This window comes from Colobus angolensis, unplaced genomic scaffold, assembly GCF_000951035.1.
Source record: "Colobus angolensis palliatus isolate OR3802 unplaced genomic scaffold, Cang.pa_1.0 Scaffold29, whole genome shotgun sequence".
In the NCBI taxonomy this organism is placed as follows: domain Eukaryota; kingdom Metazoa; phylum Chordata; class Mammalia; order Primates; family Cercopithecidae; genus Colobus; species Colobus angolensis.
This window is the reverse complement of record NW_012116154.1, coordinates 4,677,042-4,689,567: the sequence shown is the minus strand read 5'-3', so window position 1 is coordinate 4,689,567 and position 12,526 is coordinate 4,677,042. Positions and strand designations below refer to the sequence as shown.

At 39.1% G+C, this 12,526-nt stretch overlaps 1 protein-coding gene across 1 annotated transcript in view; it reads left to right on the top strand.

Annotated features, from left to right (window-relative positions):
* Positions 1-10,115, top strand: part of KLF3 (Kruppel-like factor 3 (basic)) — a 37,177-nt gene extending 27,062 nt beyond the window's left edge. The window contains exons 5-6 of the mRNA XM_011949124.1: positions 3,861-4,021; positions 6,160-10,115. Of these exons, the coding sequence (XP_011804514.1) occupies positions 3,861-4,021; positions 6,160-6,341 (343 nt within the window). The 3' untranslated portion in view covers positions 6,342-10,115. The remainder of the gene's footprint in view (positions 1-3,860; positions 4,022-6,159) is intronic.
* Positions 10,116-12,526: the final 2,411 nt, after the last annotated feature.

Sequence of the window (12,526 nt, the reverse complement as noted above, 5' to 3'; positions counted from 1 at the left end):
CTCCTTGATCTTCTCTACCCCTCCACCCTGCTCCCTCTCACAATTAACTCTACAGCAGAATGTGAATTCTCTGATTTTAGAATAACTTCAAATATATCCTAGTTGTATCCACATTCAGCTCGGGTAGGTACCTTCATAGTAGCTCATGGATTAATTGTCCACTGCACCCAATCATAGTCATTTTTGGTTTGGGTTGTCATATGCTCGTCAATAGATGAAGAGAATAACTCTTAGCCAACTGCATCAGCAGTAGGGAGAGAGTCTCTGATGGAATTATATTTTATTATTCCTCACAATTGCATAGTGCCCTCTTCCCTCAAAAAAAACCTTCCCAGATGTTTTCAAAGGAATTATTTCATTCCTCCACAACAAGCATGTGAGAGTCCGAGCAAAAGGCAAACGGATTACCTGAGACATGAGATAACTCACCAGTAATCACACTGCTAACAGTTGAGGGGCCCTGGGCTTGATCTCCTGCTTCCGAATCAGGGCTTTTCCTGTCATCTTGTCATATCCAATCTGTTGCATCTGCTCATGCACTCAAGTGAAAGGAAAAAAATGACTAGGCAAAATGGATACATCTTAAAGGTGGAATTAAATGTTGAGAGACTTTTTTTTATGTTGAGAGATGTTTCTGGCAAGGTAACTAGCAACGTGGCATGCACTTACCGTTGTTCCTGCACCGGTGATGAAAAAGATGCCAGAAAACTAAATAAAGCCAAGTGCCTCCATAGGGAGGGATCTGTTGACTGGACAAGTGTTATTCCAAAGCCTGGGTTATTGTGAATTGTGGTGTAAAACATTACAGAAGATTTGAAAGCAATATTCTGTGCTCTGAATGCTGCTCAAAAGAAAACACTTTTCTCTTGTTTTAAGTACTATTCTTTTGATGATCTCAAGCTCAGTGGCTTTTAATGATTAATGAGTAATATGCTTTTTTTAAAGCTGACCTAAGAATGCATTCTGCTTCTCAAAAAAATGCAACAGATGAGCCACAGCTGGGACATGTACTCTTTAAGTAATGTTCTCACAGGTGTGATTAAGTAACGTCTTGGAGTATGCCCAGTAGCAGCCCACGTAGGAAACCAGCTAGCCAGGAAAGAATCACTTGAAACTAGGCACCCAGTACCACTGCAGTGAGGCAGCCCCAATAATATTTGCCTTCCTTTCCAGAGGCAGACTTAAAAGTACAGGTTTGAAATCCATTTGCTTGATTGTGGTGTTACAGCTTTAGGATTATTTATAAAGGCACTCAAAGGTACATCAAATTCTTTTTGTTACAGCTTTACAAAAAGATTTCTTTGTTCTAAATACATAAAACTATATTTAGAACAAGAAGCATAAGGATCAGATTTCCCTATTGAGTTGTGTATGTGAATTATAGCAAACTTAAGAAGGGCTGACTCAGCTCACAACAGTGGACAGATACCTTATATGTATTAGCTCTCTAACTTCTTGGTTATAATAATCCCAAACCACCTCTTTGAAAATGGGAGTGGAGACCAAAAAGTGTGAGAGCCCAGGACTCTTAATCTAGCTTTGGCCTGAAGCAACATCAGTCTCTTCAGAGATGTGGCAGCTAACCGTGCTCAGAAGGTTTAAGGGACAGCTCAAGCAGAGATATCCTGGTTTGGGGACATCCTCAAAAAACTCATGAAATTAAACAACCGTGGGGTACAAAGTTACAAATAGAGTATTTTGAACCTCACAATATTCATGGCTACCATTTAGTAGCTTTATCTTGGGAACAGACATTGTTCAGAGATATAACCTTCTGAGATAACATTATCATCATCCCCGGTTTACAGAGAGGAAACTAAGACGCAGAGAGGGTGAGAGATTGGCCCAGGATCACAGAGACTGTCAGTGACAAAGCTGGGATTTGTAACTGGGGCCCACAGCCTTTCGGTGCAGCTTTATATGTAAAGTAAACAACTGGAAGGGGCAATCAGAATTACTGCACAGAAACCGTTTGATTCCCAACCCATAAAATCCAATAATTGGGAGAGATTTCTAAAGTTGTCTGAGAAAGATAGTCTCCCAGTATCCCAAAGATACATGAAAGTTTTATAGATAATAATTAAATTTCTACCCCAGCACTTTATTTCCTGAATTTCTTTTAATGGAGATGAAACATTTTCATTAGATGGCATTAAAGCTGAAAGTTAAAAATAAACTGAACTTTTTCTTTCTATTGAAGGATTTTAAATGAATAATTCAGCTTATAAAAACTCTGTGAACCTCTCACTTTGCTGTGTTCTCTACTATTTGTTTGCACATTTATGTATATTTATATATATAATTGAAGTTCTTGTTCTTGTCCCCCTCCTGTTTTATGTTCACTTTTCCATGTATCTAAACTTGGCCTATCCATCTCTGCCCCCCTTCCAGGTACTAGAGTAGGAAGGTGAGAGTCAAAACTGACAGTTTCCTTTGCTCATAATAAAGGATGAGAAGTAAATAAATAAATAAATAAATAAGCATAAGCAAGGTCACTTAAGAAACACATCTTTTGTTCATTTTCTAGTCACTTCTTAGCATGCCTGAAAAAGTTACTGGCAAGGGATGTGTATTCAAATATTTACCAAGACAAGTTTTATATCAAGAGACTCCCTTTTGATTTTTATGGATAAATTTTTTTTATTCTTTTTTTAAGCTCACGAGTTAGAGTGTTTACTCATCAAATTCTTTTTTTCCTGTTCACACATCTTTTTTCTCCTCAAACACACTTGTGCAAAATATTCCTGTATTATATGGAACATTTTAGGAGTTATAGATTTAAATATGAAAGAGAAAGAAGTCTTTCATTACAGTTAGAGGCCAACAACATACACTTGTGATATATCAAGTAATTAGTCATTAGGAAAGTGAATGAGCAGAGTAGAACATTATAATTACTTATATTAATCAGCAGAGAAAGCCTGAGGAACATAACAGACTTTTCCCAGCTCTTCCTCCATCTCCCTTTTCTCTCCACCACCTTCTTGCTGAAAAAAAGAAAGCTTAGATTATAAGATTTTTAACAGGATTTGGTTTCGAATCCACCCAGGGAAGGTGCAAACTCAGAAATGAGAGAAATCAGGAAGGTAGGGAGAATGTCAGGCGTCCCATGGGGGAGCCGGCACCACGTGAGCCAGCATCATGGGTGACCACAACACTGCATTGAAATTCTCCCTCATACAGGAATCACAGTGACAGTGGAGGCTTGAGTTTGTGAAGACAGCAATGCCAACTTTTTTGTTATTTGGAAGAGCCGGCATTTGAAAACTGCATGTGAATTGGCAGTCTCAAAGGGACTCCAATTAAATGCCAATTACATAAAGGTTAGAAACGTAGATATACCCTACAATGTGGTTTCCTGAGACTTAGGAGTTTGATCTTTTCCATTTTTCCCTAGCCAACAATAATGAAAATCAGAGCAGCCTGTGAAAAAATACAGTGTTCAGCATTGCCTAGAGCCACAAGATTCTATAAATAGGCAAAAGTTGACTGAGGGAAAGAGCCTCCCCAGCACTCGGCGCCTGCCTCTAGCATAGCACTTAACCCTTCTTACTGTCATTACTTATCTCCATGTCTGTCTCCCCCTAGAGTGTGAGCTCCTCGAGGGCAGGAACCCTGTTTTTATTCATCTTTGTGTCCCGGTGCCAAGCACAGTGCCTGGCTCATGGTAGGTGCTCACTAAATGTTTGTTGAATGAATATAGCAGTGCTTCTTGGGTTGATCAGCTAATTTCTTTCTGTTTATTTTGTCGGGATTTTTTGTTTGTTTGTTTTTGCCCAGTGTTGTTAATGCTTTTAGTAGACTGATGGAAAAGGAAGAGCGTGCTCTCAACACTTTGCCTGTAACCTTGGCTTTCACAGGAATCACCCTTCGGTCATCGTGCAGCCTGGGAAGAGACCTTTACCTGTGGAATCCCCGGATACTCAAAGGAAGCGGAGGATACACAGATGTGATTATGATGGATGCAACAAAGTGTACACTAAAAGCTCCCACTTGAAAGCACACAGAAGAACACACACAGGTATTAGAAACACTAGACCCACTTAATCTTTCTTCTTAAGAAGTATTAGAATGGAATGCAAAGGTTGTTACAATGAAAGGTTTTCAGGCATCTTAAAAGTTACCATAGTCATCTCCAGATGTGTCGTCTCCAGATTAGTTGTGCAGAATGAAGATGTTGCTAATGATTCACCTTGGTAATAAGTTAGAATAGATTCAAAGTAATCCCCAAAACAAGGCCGCTCACAATCACTTGCAGTTCTGTGCTTTCTAGCAAAGAAGGGAGAAAGGGTTGGAACCTTTGCCACTGGAACGGGGGAAGCGCTTTCACAGTCAAGGATGTGGCCTTCCTACGAGCTATTTCACATACATGCATTGTAAATTCATGAGAGCCAAGAACAGTCTTTGTGCAGCACAAATTAATGCAACAGTTTAACACAAACAACTCAAATAGAAGACTGTCCTTGAAGGAAAGAAAGGTGAAGAAATGTGGTTAATATTTGTCTTCTAAACTTGAGGAAGCTCTTATGCCATTGCCTACCATATTTGTTTTAGGATTTCTTCCATCTTGCCCAATACTGAATATAGAACATGAGCAGCCGGATCATACAAAAGTCATTACATAGCCAAGAAAAATGTGAACTTGATCTCAGTGCCAAATGTTTTGGTAGTAAAACATCTTAAGGAAATAATACAAAAATGTTTTAACAGCCAGGTGCAGTGGCATGCACCTGTGGTCCCAGCTCCTTGGGAGGTTGAGGCAGGAGGATTGTTCGAGTCCGGTCTGGGCAACATAGGGAGGCCTTGTCTCTAAAAAAAAATTAAAAATGAAATGTTTTAACAGCCTGATTGACTATTAGTAGTGGTGATGTATATACAGGCTCATCTCACCTCAAACTCTTTGATGTGAAATTCTAGTTTGACAGCAGTTTGCATCTGTGTACATTTTCCTTAGCAGTGTAGGTTGCTTTTCTGAGTCTTGCAAATCATTTTTACTCAGAAGATTTACAAAGAGGAATCTGAGGTTTGGAAGAGAAAAGGGAAGGAAAGTGGCAAAATGGAAGTGAAGTTTTTAAGTGAATCCTGGGAGGAGGCAGAGGAAGCTAACACCCACAGAGAGAGCTGAGGGTGATGGCCTTATATCTACAGCAACGCCCAAACAGCAGTGCAAATCGATGATTACTGAGGGCATTGTTGGGGCATTAGTGGGACCCAAGAGGTGGATATTACCAACTTCCAGCCTAAAATTAAAAAGACATTGAATATTTGGGTGACAGTTTAGATATAGGAAAAAATGCCTCTTTGTGTGTGTATTCTGTACCAGGAAGCAGATAGTAGAAATCCTAAATATCTCATTCAAATGCCAAGGAATAGTAATCCCTCAAGGCTTCTAGAGAACAAGGGGTGTTAAATGGGAGTTAATTTGTCACACTCATGACCCTTATGACTAATTTAAAATGTAAGATTTCCATAACAGCCTTTTTATTTGTGAGAGTCTCCCATCATCCTGGTCCTCCCTATCATTTTCTCACAAGGAGCTTCTGTTCCTCATATGTAAATTATCCTTATGCTACAGGAGGGGGTTGTGAAAACCTGGCTCAGGACAGATGGGGGAGAATTTGTGTATTTTAGTGCCCCTGAATTAGAGCATTATACTTAGGCATAATTGTTATTGACTAAACAAGAAAGTAAGATGTTAATCCCTAGCAGATATTTCAGTTGTTAGAGACTTCATATTTTTAGAAATCTATTGAAAAGTATAAGAAAATCCCACAAACTTTCAATTTGGAGTTCCCATTAAATGAATAACACTGCATATAATTAAGCCCCCAAGCAGGTTTAAGATTTGGGAGATATGCAAATACAGATCACCATGTATTCATTCACTATTTGGTAGTCCCTCAGAATGGGTTTCAGTGACTCTGTGTTTTAAGAACTCTTAAAATTCTCCTCCCTTTTTTTTTTTGGCAGAGAGCCAATGAAACATTAAGCTATTAGTTCATTTTGTTTCTTGCTTGTCCTGCAGTAGTTCATAGTGCACTGTGTTATTGAAGAACAAATATATGAACATATCTTGGAAATATTATTTGTCAAGCATTAGCTCAAAGATCTTTACTGCCTTTACAGGCAAAAATAGCTCTTTTCTTTTTCCTTTTGCAGGAGAAAAACCCTACAAATGTACATGGGAAGGATGCACATGGAAGTTTGCTCGGTCTGATGAACTAACAAGACATTTCCGAAAACATACTGGAATCAAACCTTTCCAGTGCCCGGACTGCGACCGCAGCTTCTCCCGTTCTGACCATCTTGCCCTCCATAGGAAACGCCACATGCTAGTCTGATCGCCTCTGTGTCCTGCCTCAGCGTGACTCCCCACTCACCTGGCTCTCTCTCTGTCCTGCCTCCCATTATCTAACACATTTTTTACATGTACATTTTAATTTGATTCAGCTGGTCTGAATCTCTGAATTTATATCATCCAAAACTTCCATATGGTCAGTAGTAGATGTTCTCTAATCCTCCCTCTCCTTACCACGGGTCAGACCTAAAGAATGTGAACACTTTTTTTTTTTTTTTTTTTTTCCTGGGGATGCTAAGCAAACCCTTCTTATAGATGCGTTTAATGTAATAAGAACAAGGGAACATGTAAACTAACATAACCAATTGTCAGTTCTCCATGTATTCCTCAAAAGAATGTCAGAGTAAATGTATTAGAAATACAGTATCCAGACTGCTAGTCCTTGCCAGAGACATTCTTACCTCTGCCCTGTGATATTTTATGCTTGACAGTGAAAACAAGGGTGGCCCCTTGCACCAGTTAGCTAGAAGTACAGCAAGATTTCAAGCTAGTGCAGTCACCTCTTCCATCATCCTTCACAAATCTTGTCAACCTGGATCTTAGACTTCATCTGAATCAAGTTCTTTGCCTCCTTTGTGCCTGCAGCTCATATGGAGGTCTTTGCCACCAATGGGAGATGAGCCCAAACTTTGGATCTAGGTGGGTGATGTGTAGTGGTTCAAGGGAAGAGTGCTGTGCTTTCATAGCATGGAGTCAGAGGAGAGGGCCATTGAGCAGTGGGGAGCAGAAGAGGCAATTCCTCCTGGGCTAGGGGTTGTCAGTGAGGTTTGAACATTTTGTTAGCTGTGTGCAGCATTCCCAGAGCTTCAGTCTCTTGTGCATTCTCAGCTTTGCAGAACCATGCTGCAAAGCCATATACCGATGGGGTTATCCATGCAACTATCTCCATTCCTACAATGTCCTTAATATGAGATCGTTAAACATTGATAGTAGGGACTCTGTGGAATATTTGCCCAGTAATGCTAAGAAATCTTTTGGGTAAGAGTATGGATGGTTCTTCTTTTACCCAATCTGCTTATAGCTTTTTTTGTAAACAGGGAAATGTTGAGTGGTACTTGTATTCCCTTATCAAATTAATCACATAGCTTTTATACAGAAACTCTTCTGTGTGAGCTGTAAGGTGCCAAATTTACTGTCACTTGTATTCATGACACATCCCATAAAGCATCTGCTAATGCTTTAAGAGATTGATTCAATTAAGACCTGAGTGACACTATTTGTAAATATAACTAGTTGTGAAGCACACATACCTTTATTTTGGGAATTTATGAAAAAATATAGAAAACCACAGATCAGGGATTCATATATGTAGCTCAAAAATTCCCAAAAGTTTACTGTTAGAGCTGGCAGTTTCCTATCACTATTTCAGTGTCAGAACAAACTGAAAATAATGGCTCGTGTTTATGTTGAAGATAAATAGCACCATTATTGGGGGAAGTTATTCAAAAGCAGGCTTTTGAGCACCATAGTCTAAATGCCAATAAAAATAATTCATACATAGAAATGTCATTGGTCCTAAATTTGAAGAAAGTGAGCAACAGTGGTCAAATGTGGGTGCATATAACCAAATTCCCCTTCATCAAGAATGGAGGAGAAGAGAGAAGAATGAAATCCTGAAGATTCATCCCAGCCACAACTCAGGATCCAACACAACTTTAACTGGGAGGAGTACATTGTTTGGTCATTTTTAAAACATCTGTGAATGAGTGATTCCGGAGGCCTGTGAATTGTGTGGGGAGCTTGCTTTGATGGCGCTATGTTAATAAAAGTTGTAGGGACTGCACCTAAGGCTAAGAGGTCCCACTCATCCGCCCTGTGAACCAGCTGTAAAGAAATGTAGTTGAGAAATGCAAAGAAATGTGTTATCTTGGCACTTGGGTTTGATTTTCCTTTATTTAAAGCACTGCAAAATTTCTTTAGGATATTAAAACATCCTAATTGGGCTTTTTTGTTTTGTTTTGTTTTTCAGCTAAAGGTAAAGAGAATTTTTTTTTTTAGCTACAGTTTTTCTTTTCTGCACCTATGACATAAATTGAGTGATAAAATGGCTCTTTGAGAAGTAGATATTGTCTGTATTGTAAAAGCTTAGTCATATTCATGGCAAAGTGTTCATTTCTTGAGATGGTTCTTTCACAACACACAAGAATCAAGATGGAACGCAAGGAAAACACTTTTGTTTTTGTTTTGACTGAGGTAACCAGTTTATGTGTGTTCCAATCCATAGAGAAGTGGGGAAAGGGTGAGAAAGGATCATATTGATCTGGGATCAGCTTGGAGCCTGAGTTCAGCCTCATGGGCATCTCATGGAATTGATGCATTTGCTGTGGCATATTTAAATTTTGTTCAAAAGATTTTAAGCAAGACCTTGCAAAGACTCTTACGTTACAGTTCAGCTTGCTTAGATTGTGTTAACAGTTCATTTAACAAAGATCCATTTTAACTGTGGAACAAAAGCAACCCAGAGCATCCATTCTCTATTCCCATGCTGGTCGATATGCTTTCATTACCAATTGGCCCTTACCAAACTTTTCTTATATATATATTTGTATTTTACTATGATAGTTGAGAAATTTAGCCTCTTAGTCATTTTTAGCTGTTATTGTGGAAGACCTCAAATACAAGATTAGAGGCCCTTGAACATGTTTTAATGGTGTGTGTCATATTACTACCAATGGCGATTTCAGTCGCAGTATTTTAAATTGATGAGAATGATTTGTAAACATGAAGTTGCTATTACGTAAATTCTGTTTGTTATAGAGTTTCTTCAATTGTTACCCAAGTGTCATCCTGGAGAAGTCAGAAGAATCAGAATCCATTGTATTTTAGAGTTATGTGAATCTATATCATAAATGGGCATTAACATTCTAAATTGCTTGGTTTGGAGACTGTGTTCGCAGCATAGCTATATTCAACTAGGGAGATGCTAAATACACAGAAGTTTCAAGAGCCTTGGAACAGAATTACAGGGGAACTATATATGTATATGTATATTTTATTAAACACCCATCTGCACTATCAGTATTGCACTAATGTGGAATTTGAAAGACTATTTTGCTGATACTGTATATCTGCGCATCATTCCTGATTAGATTGTTTTAAAGACAATCTGAAAGATCTAAGGTTTTAAAATAATTTGGTTTGAAAATATACAGTTGTCTTGAAGGAATTGCTGTCATACATGAAGTTGCTCCAAGCTGTCTTTATTCTCTTCTTGGTCAAGGTTAACAATTGCTAAATGATCACAAATTCACCTAAACAATACATTTACAAAGCCATCTTTACATGCATTAAACGAGGGCTACAACATTATTGTTTTACAAATACTAGCACTTTTTTTCTGTTATGTACTTAGTGTTAGAGGGTCAAAATAATCTTTCTGCTTAGCATCTCTTAAACCATACCTGCAAATATAGCAGGATTATTACATTTACAGTACTTTAATACTTGTATAAACTATGCAGAAATTTTTAATAAAGTGTAATATATTTTATAAGCTAATAAGACTGAATGGGTAAAGGTTTTTAGCATGCATTAGTATACTTGCAGATACTGAAACATTTTGGTAATCTTTCTTACTAAAGATGTGAATGTTTAATGTACCTTCTCTGTTTCTACTCTGTAGTCCAATGGGAATTCAGTAATGACATTTTGTCATGTCAAACTGTGAACATAAATTTGTACTGTACAGTCCTCATATACTATATACAGTATGCAATATATATTATATACTTGTTAATAAAACCATCAGAATATTAAATGTGATCATGTGATTACTTCATATGCAGTGATCACTAGAACAAAAGTTACAGAGCAATTTAAGAACCCTCGCTTAGAACTTTACTTACTCTGATGGGCAGTTATTGTTGATGGAGGGACAGAAAAATAGATCTAACTAACGGAATTAACTCAGCCCTCAAGCTGTGTCCCTGGTTTTCTGAAAATAGCCAACAGGAAGTCTTCTAGGCTGAAATCATAAAACTGCAGACAATCCAGCAAAAATCTACAAACTCACCTAGTTGATTCTTGAGATACTTTGTGTGTTTGTTGTTTATGACCCCCTGTCTGCTTCCAAAAAGAACTTGCAGTGTATTGTATTAAAAGACATATGTGTATAATACTTAAAACTTTTAGAGTAAAATATCAAGACTCTCATGTTGGGGAGTGGGGAACGAGGAACAGAACAGTAATACATTAAAGTAAATAATTCTGGATAAAAGTATTATTTTTCAAGCCTTTAGTAACCATGTCCATGGACACTGCATTCTCCAACATCACATGAAGAAGAAGTAGTTTCCAATAGGGGTTTCGAGTTGAGTTTTTGTTTTGTTTTGGTTTGGGTTTGGTTTTGGTTTGGGGGTTTTTTTTGAGACAATCTTGCTGTGTTGCTCAGGCTAGAGCGCAATGTTGCAATCTCACTGCAACCTCCACCACTTGGGTTCGAGCAATTCTCTTGCCTCAGCCTTTCAAGTAGCTGGGACTACAGGTACACGCCACTGTGCCCAGCTAATTTTTGTAATTTTAATAGAGAGAGGATTTCACCATGTTGGCCAGCCTGGTCTCAAACTCCTGATCTCAAGTGATCCACCCACCTTGGCCTCAGAAAGTGCTGGTATTACAGGCATGAGCCACTGCACCCAGCCAAGGATTTAGAGTTCTTTTGTTTAAGGCAAATGTAATTACCTCTCCTCTTCCGTCTGCATCCCTGCAATGTAATTGAAACTGAGGCTAGCTTGTTAGACTTCAGCAGTTGTCCTCCAGCCTGGATTTCATTTTAGCAAAACACAAGGTAATGTCTGGCCAGCACTTCCCACATGACTTAGTTTCACAGGTTGGAGATGGAAGAGGTTTGGGAGAAGGCTAAGTTCAGCCTTTGGGGCACTCTCCAGCCTTCTCTGGGGAGAGCTTCTCTGCTTTTACACCAAGGTAGTTAACTGCAAGATCAAAAGCAAGTGTATGTGACTATAAATCCTAATGGAATACTGGCTTGAATTAGTTCAGTTGACTGGCTGTAATCCTTCCACTACATTTCTTTTTCTTTGTCTTTTTTTTTTTGAGAGAGAGTCTTGCTCTGTTGCCCAGACCAGGGTGCAATGGCACATTCTTGGCTCACTGCAACCTCCGCCTCCCAGTTTCAAGCGAGCCTCCTGCCTCATACCCTTTAGTTGTTGGAATTACAGGCACACGCCACCATGCCCAGCTAATTTTGTGTTTTTAGTAGAGACAGGGTTTAGTGGAGACGGGGTTTCGCCATGTTAGCCAGGTGATCCACCCGCCTCAGCCTCCCAAAGTGCTGAGATTATAGGTGTGAGCCACCGCGCCCAACCAATCCTTTCATTATATTGCTTATGCATGACTTGACACTTGCTGAGTTCAAAATAAGATCCATCCATGGCCGGGCGCGGTGACTCGCGCCTGTAATCCCAGCACTTTGGGAGGCCGAGACGGGCGGATCACGAGGTCAGAAGATCGAGACCATCCTGGCTAACACAGTGAAAACCCGTCTCTACTGAAAATACAAAACATTAGCATGGTGGCGGGCGCCTGTAGTCCCAGCTACTCGGGAGGCGGAGGCAAGAGAACGCCTGAACCCAGAAGGCGGAGCTTGCAGTGAGCCGAGATCGCGCCACTGCACTCCAGCCTGGGCGACAGAGCGAGACTCCGTCTCAAAAATAAAATAAAATAAAATAAAATCCATCCTTCTAGGAAGAATTTTTACAAGCTGGATTCTGCCCAGGTAAATGATCGGGATAGTAACAAATGTGGATTCTATAAGAAACTAAATTCTTTGGGGGAATGGCTGAACAAAGTTAAGATGTTCCAAACAAAAAAAGACAATACATAACCACTGCCTATTACAGTCAGCCCTCTGTATCCATGGGTTCCGCATTTGCAGATTCAACTCAGGGCAAATAGAAAATACTCAGGAAACATAAAAAACAACACTACAATAATAATGCAAATAATAAGAACACAGTATAATAGCTATTTACATTGCATTTACATTGTATTAGATATAAGCAATCCAGAGAGAATTTAAAACATATAGGAAGATGTGCATCAGTTGTGCAAATACTATGCCATTTTATGTAAGGGACTTTAGCATTTGAGGATTTTGGTATCCCTGGGGGTCCATGCGTACTGACGGATGACTGTATTTTAAATGCTATC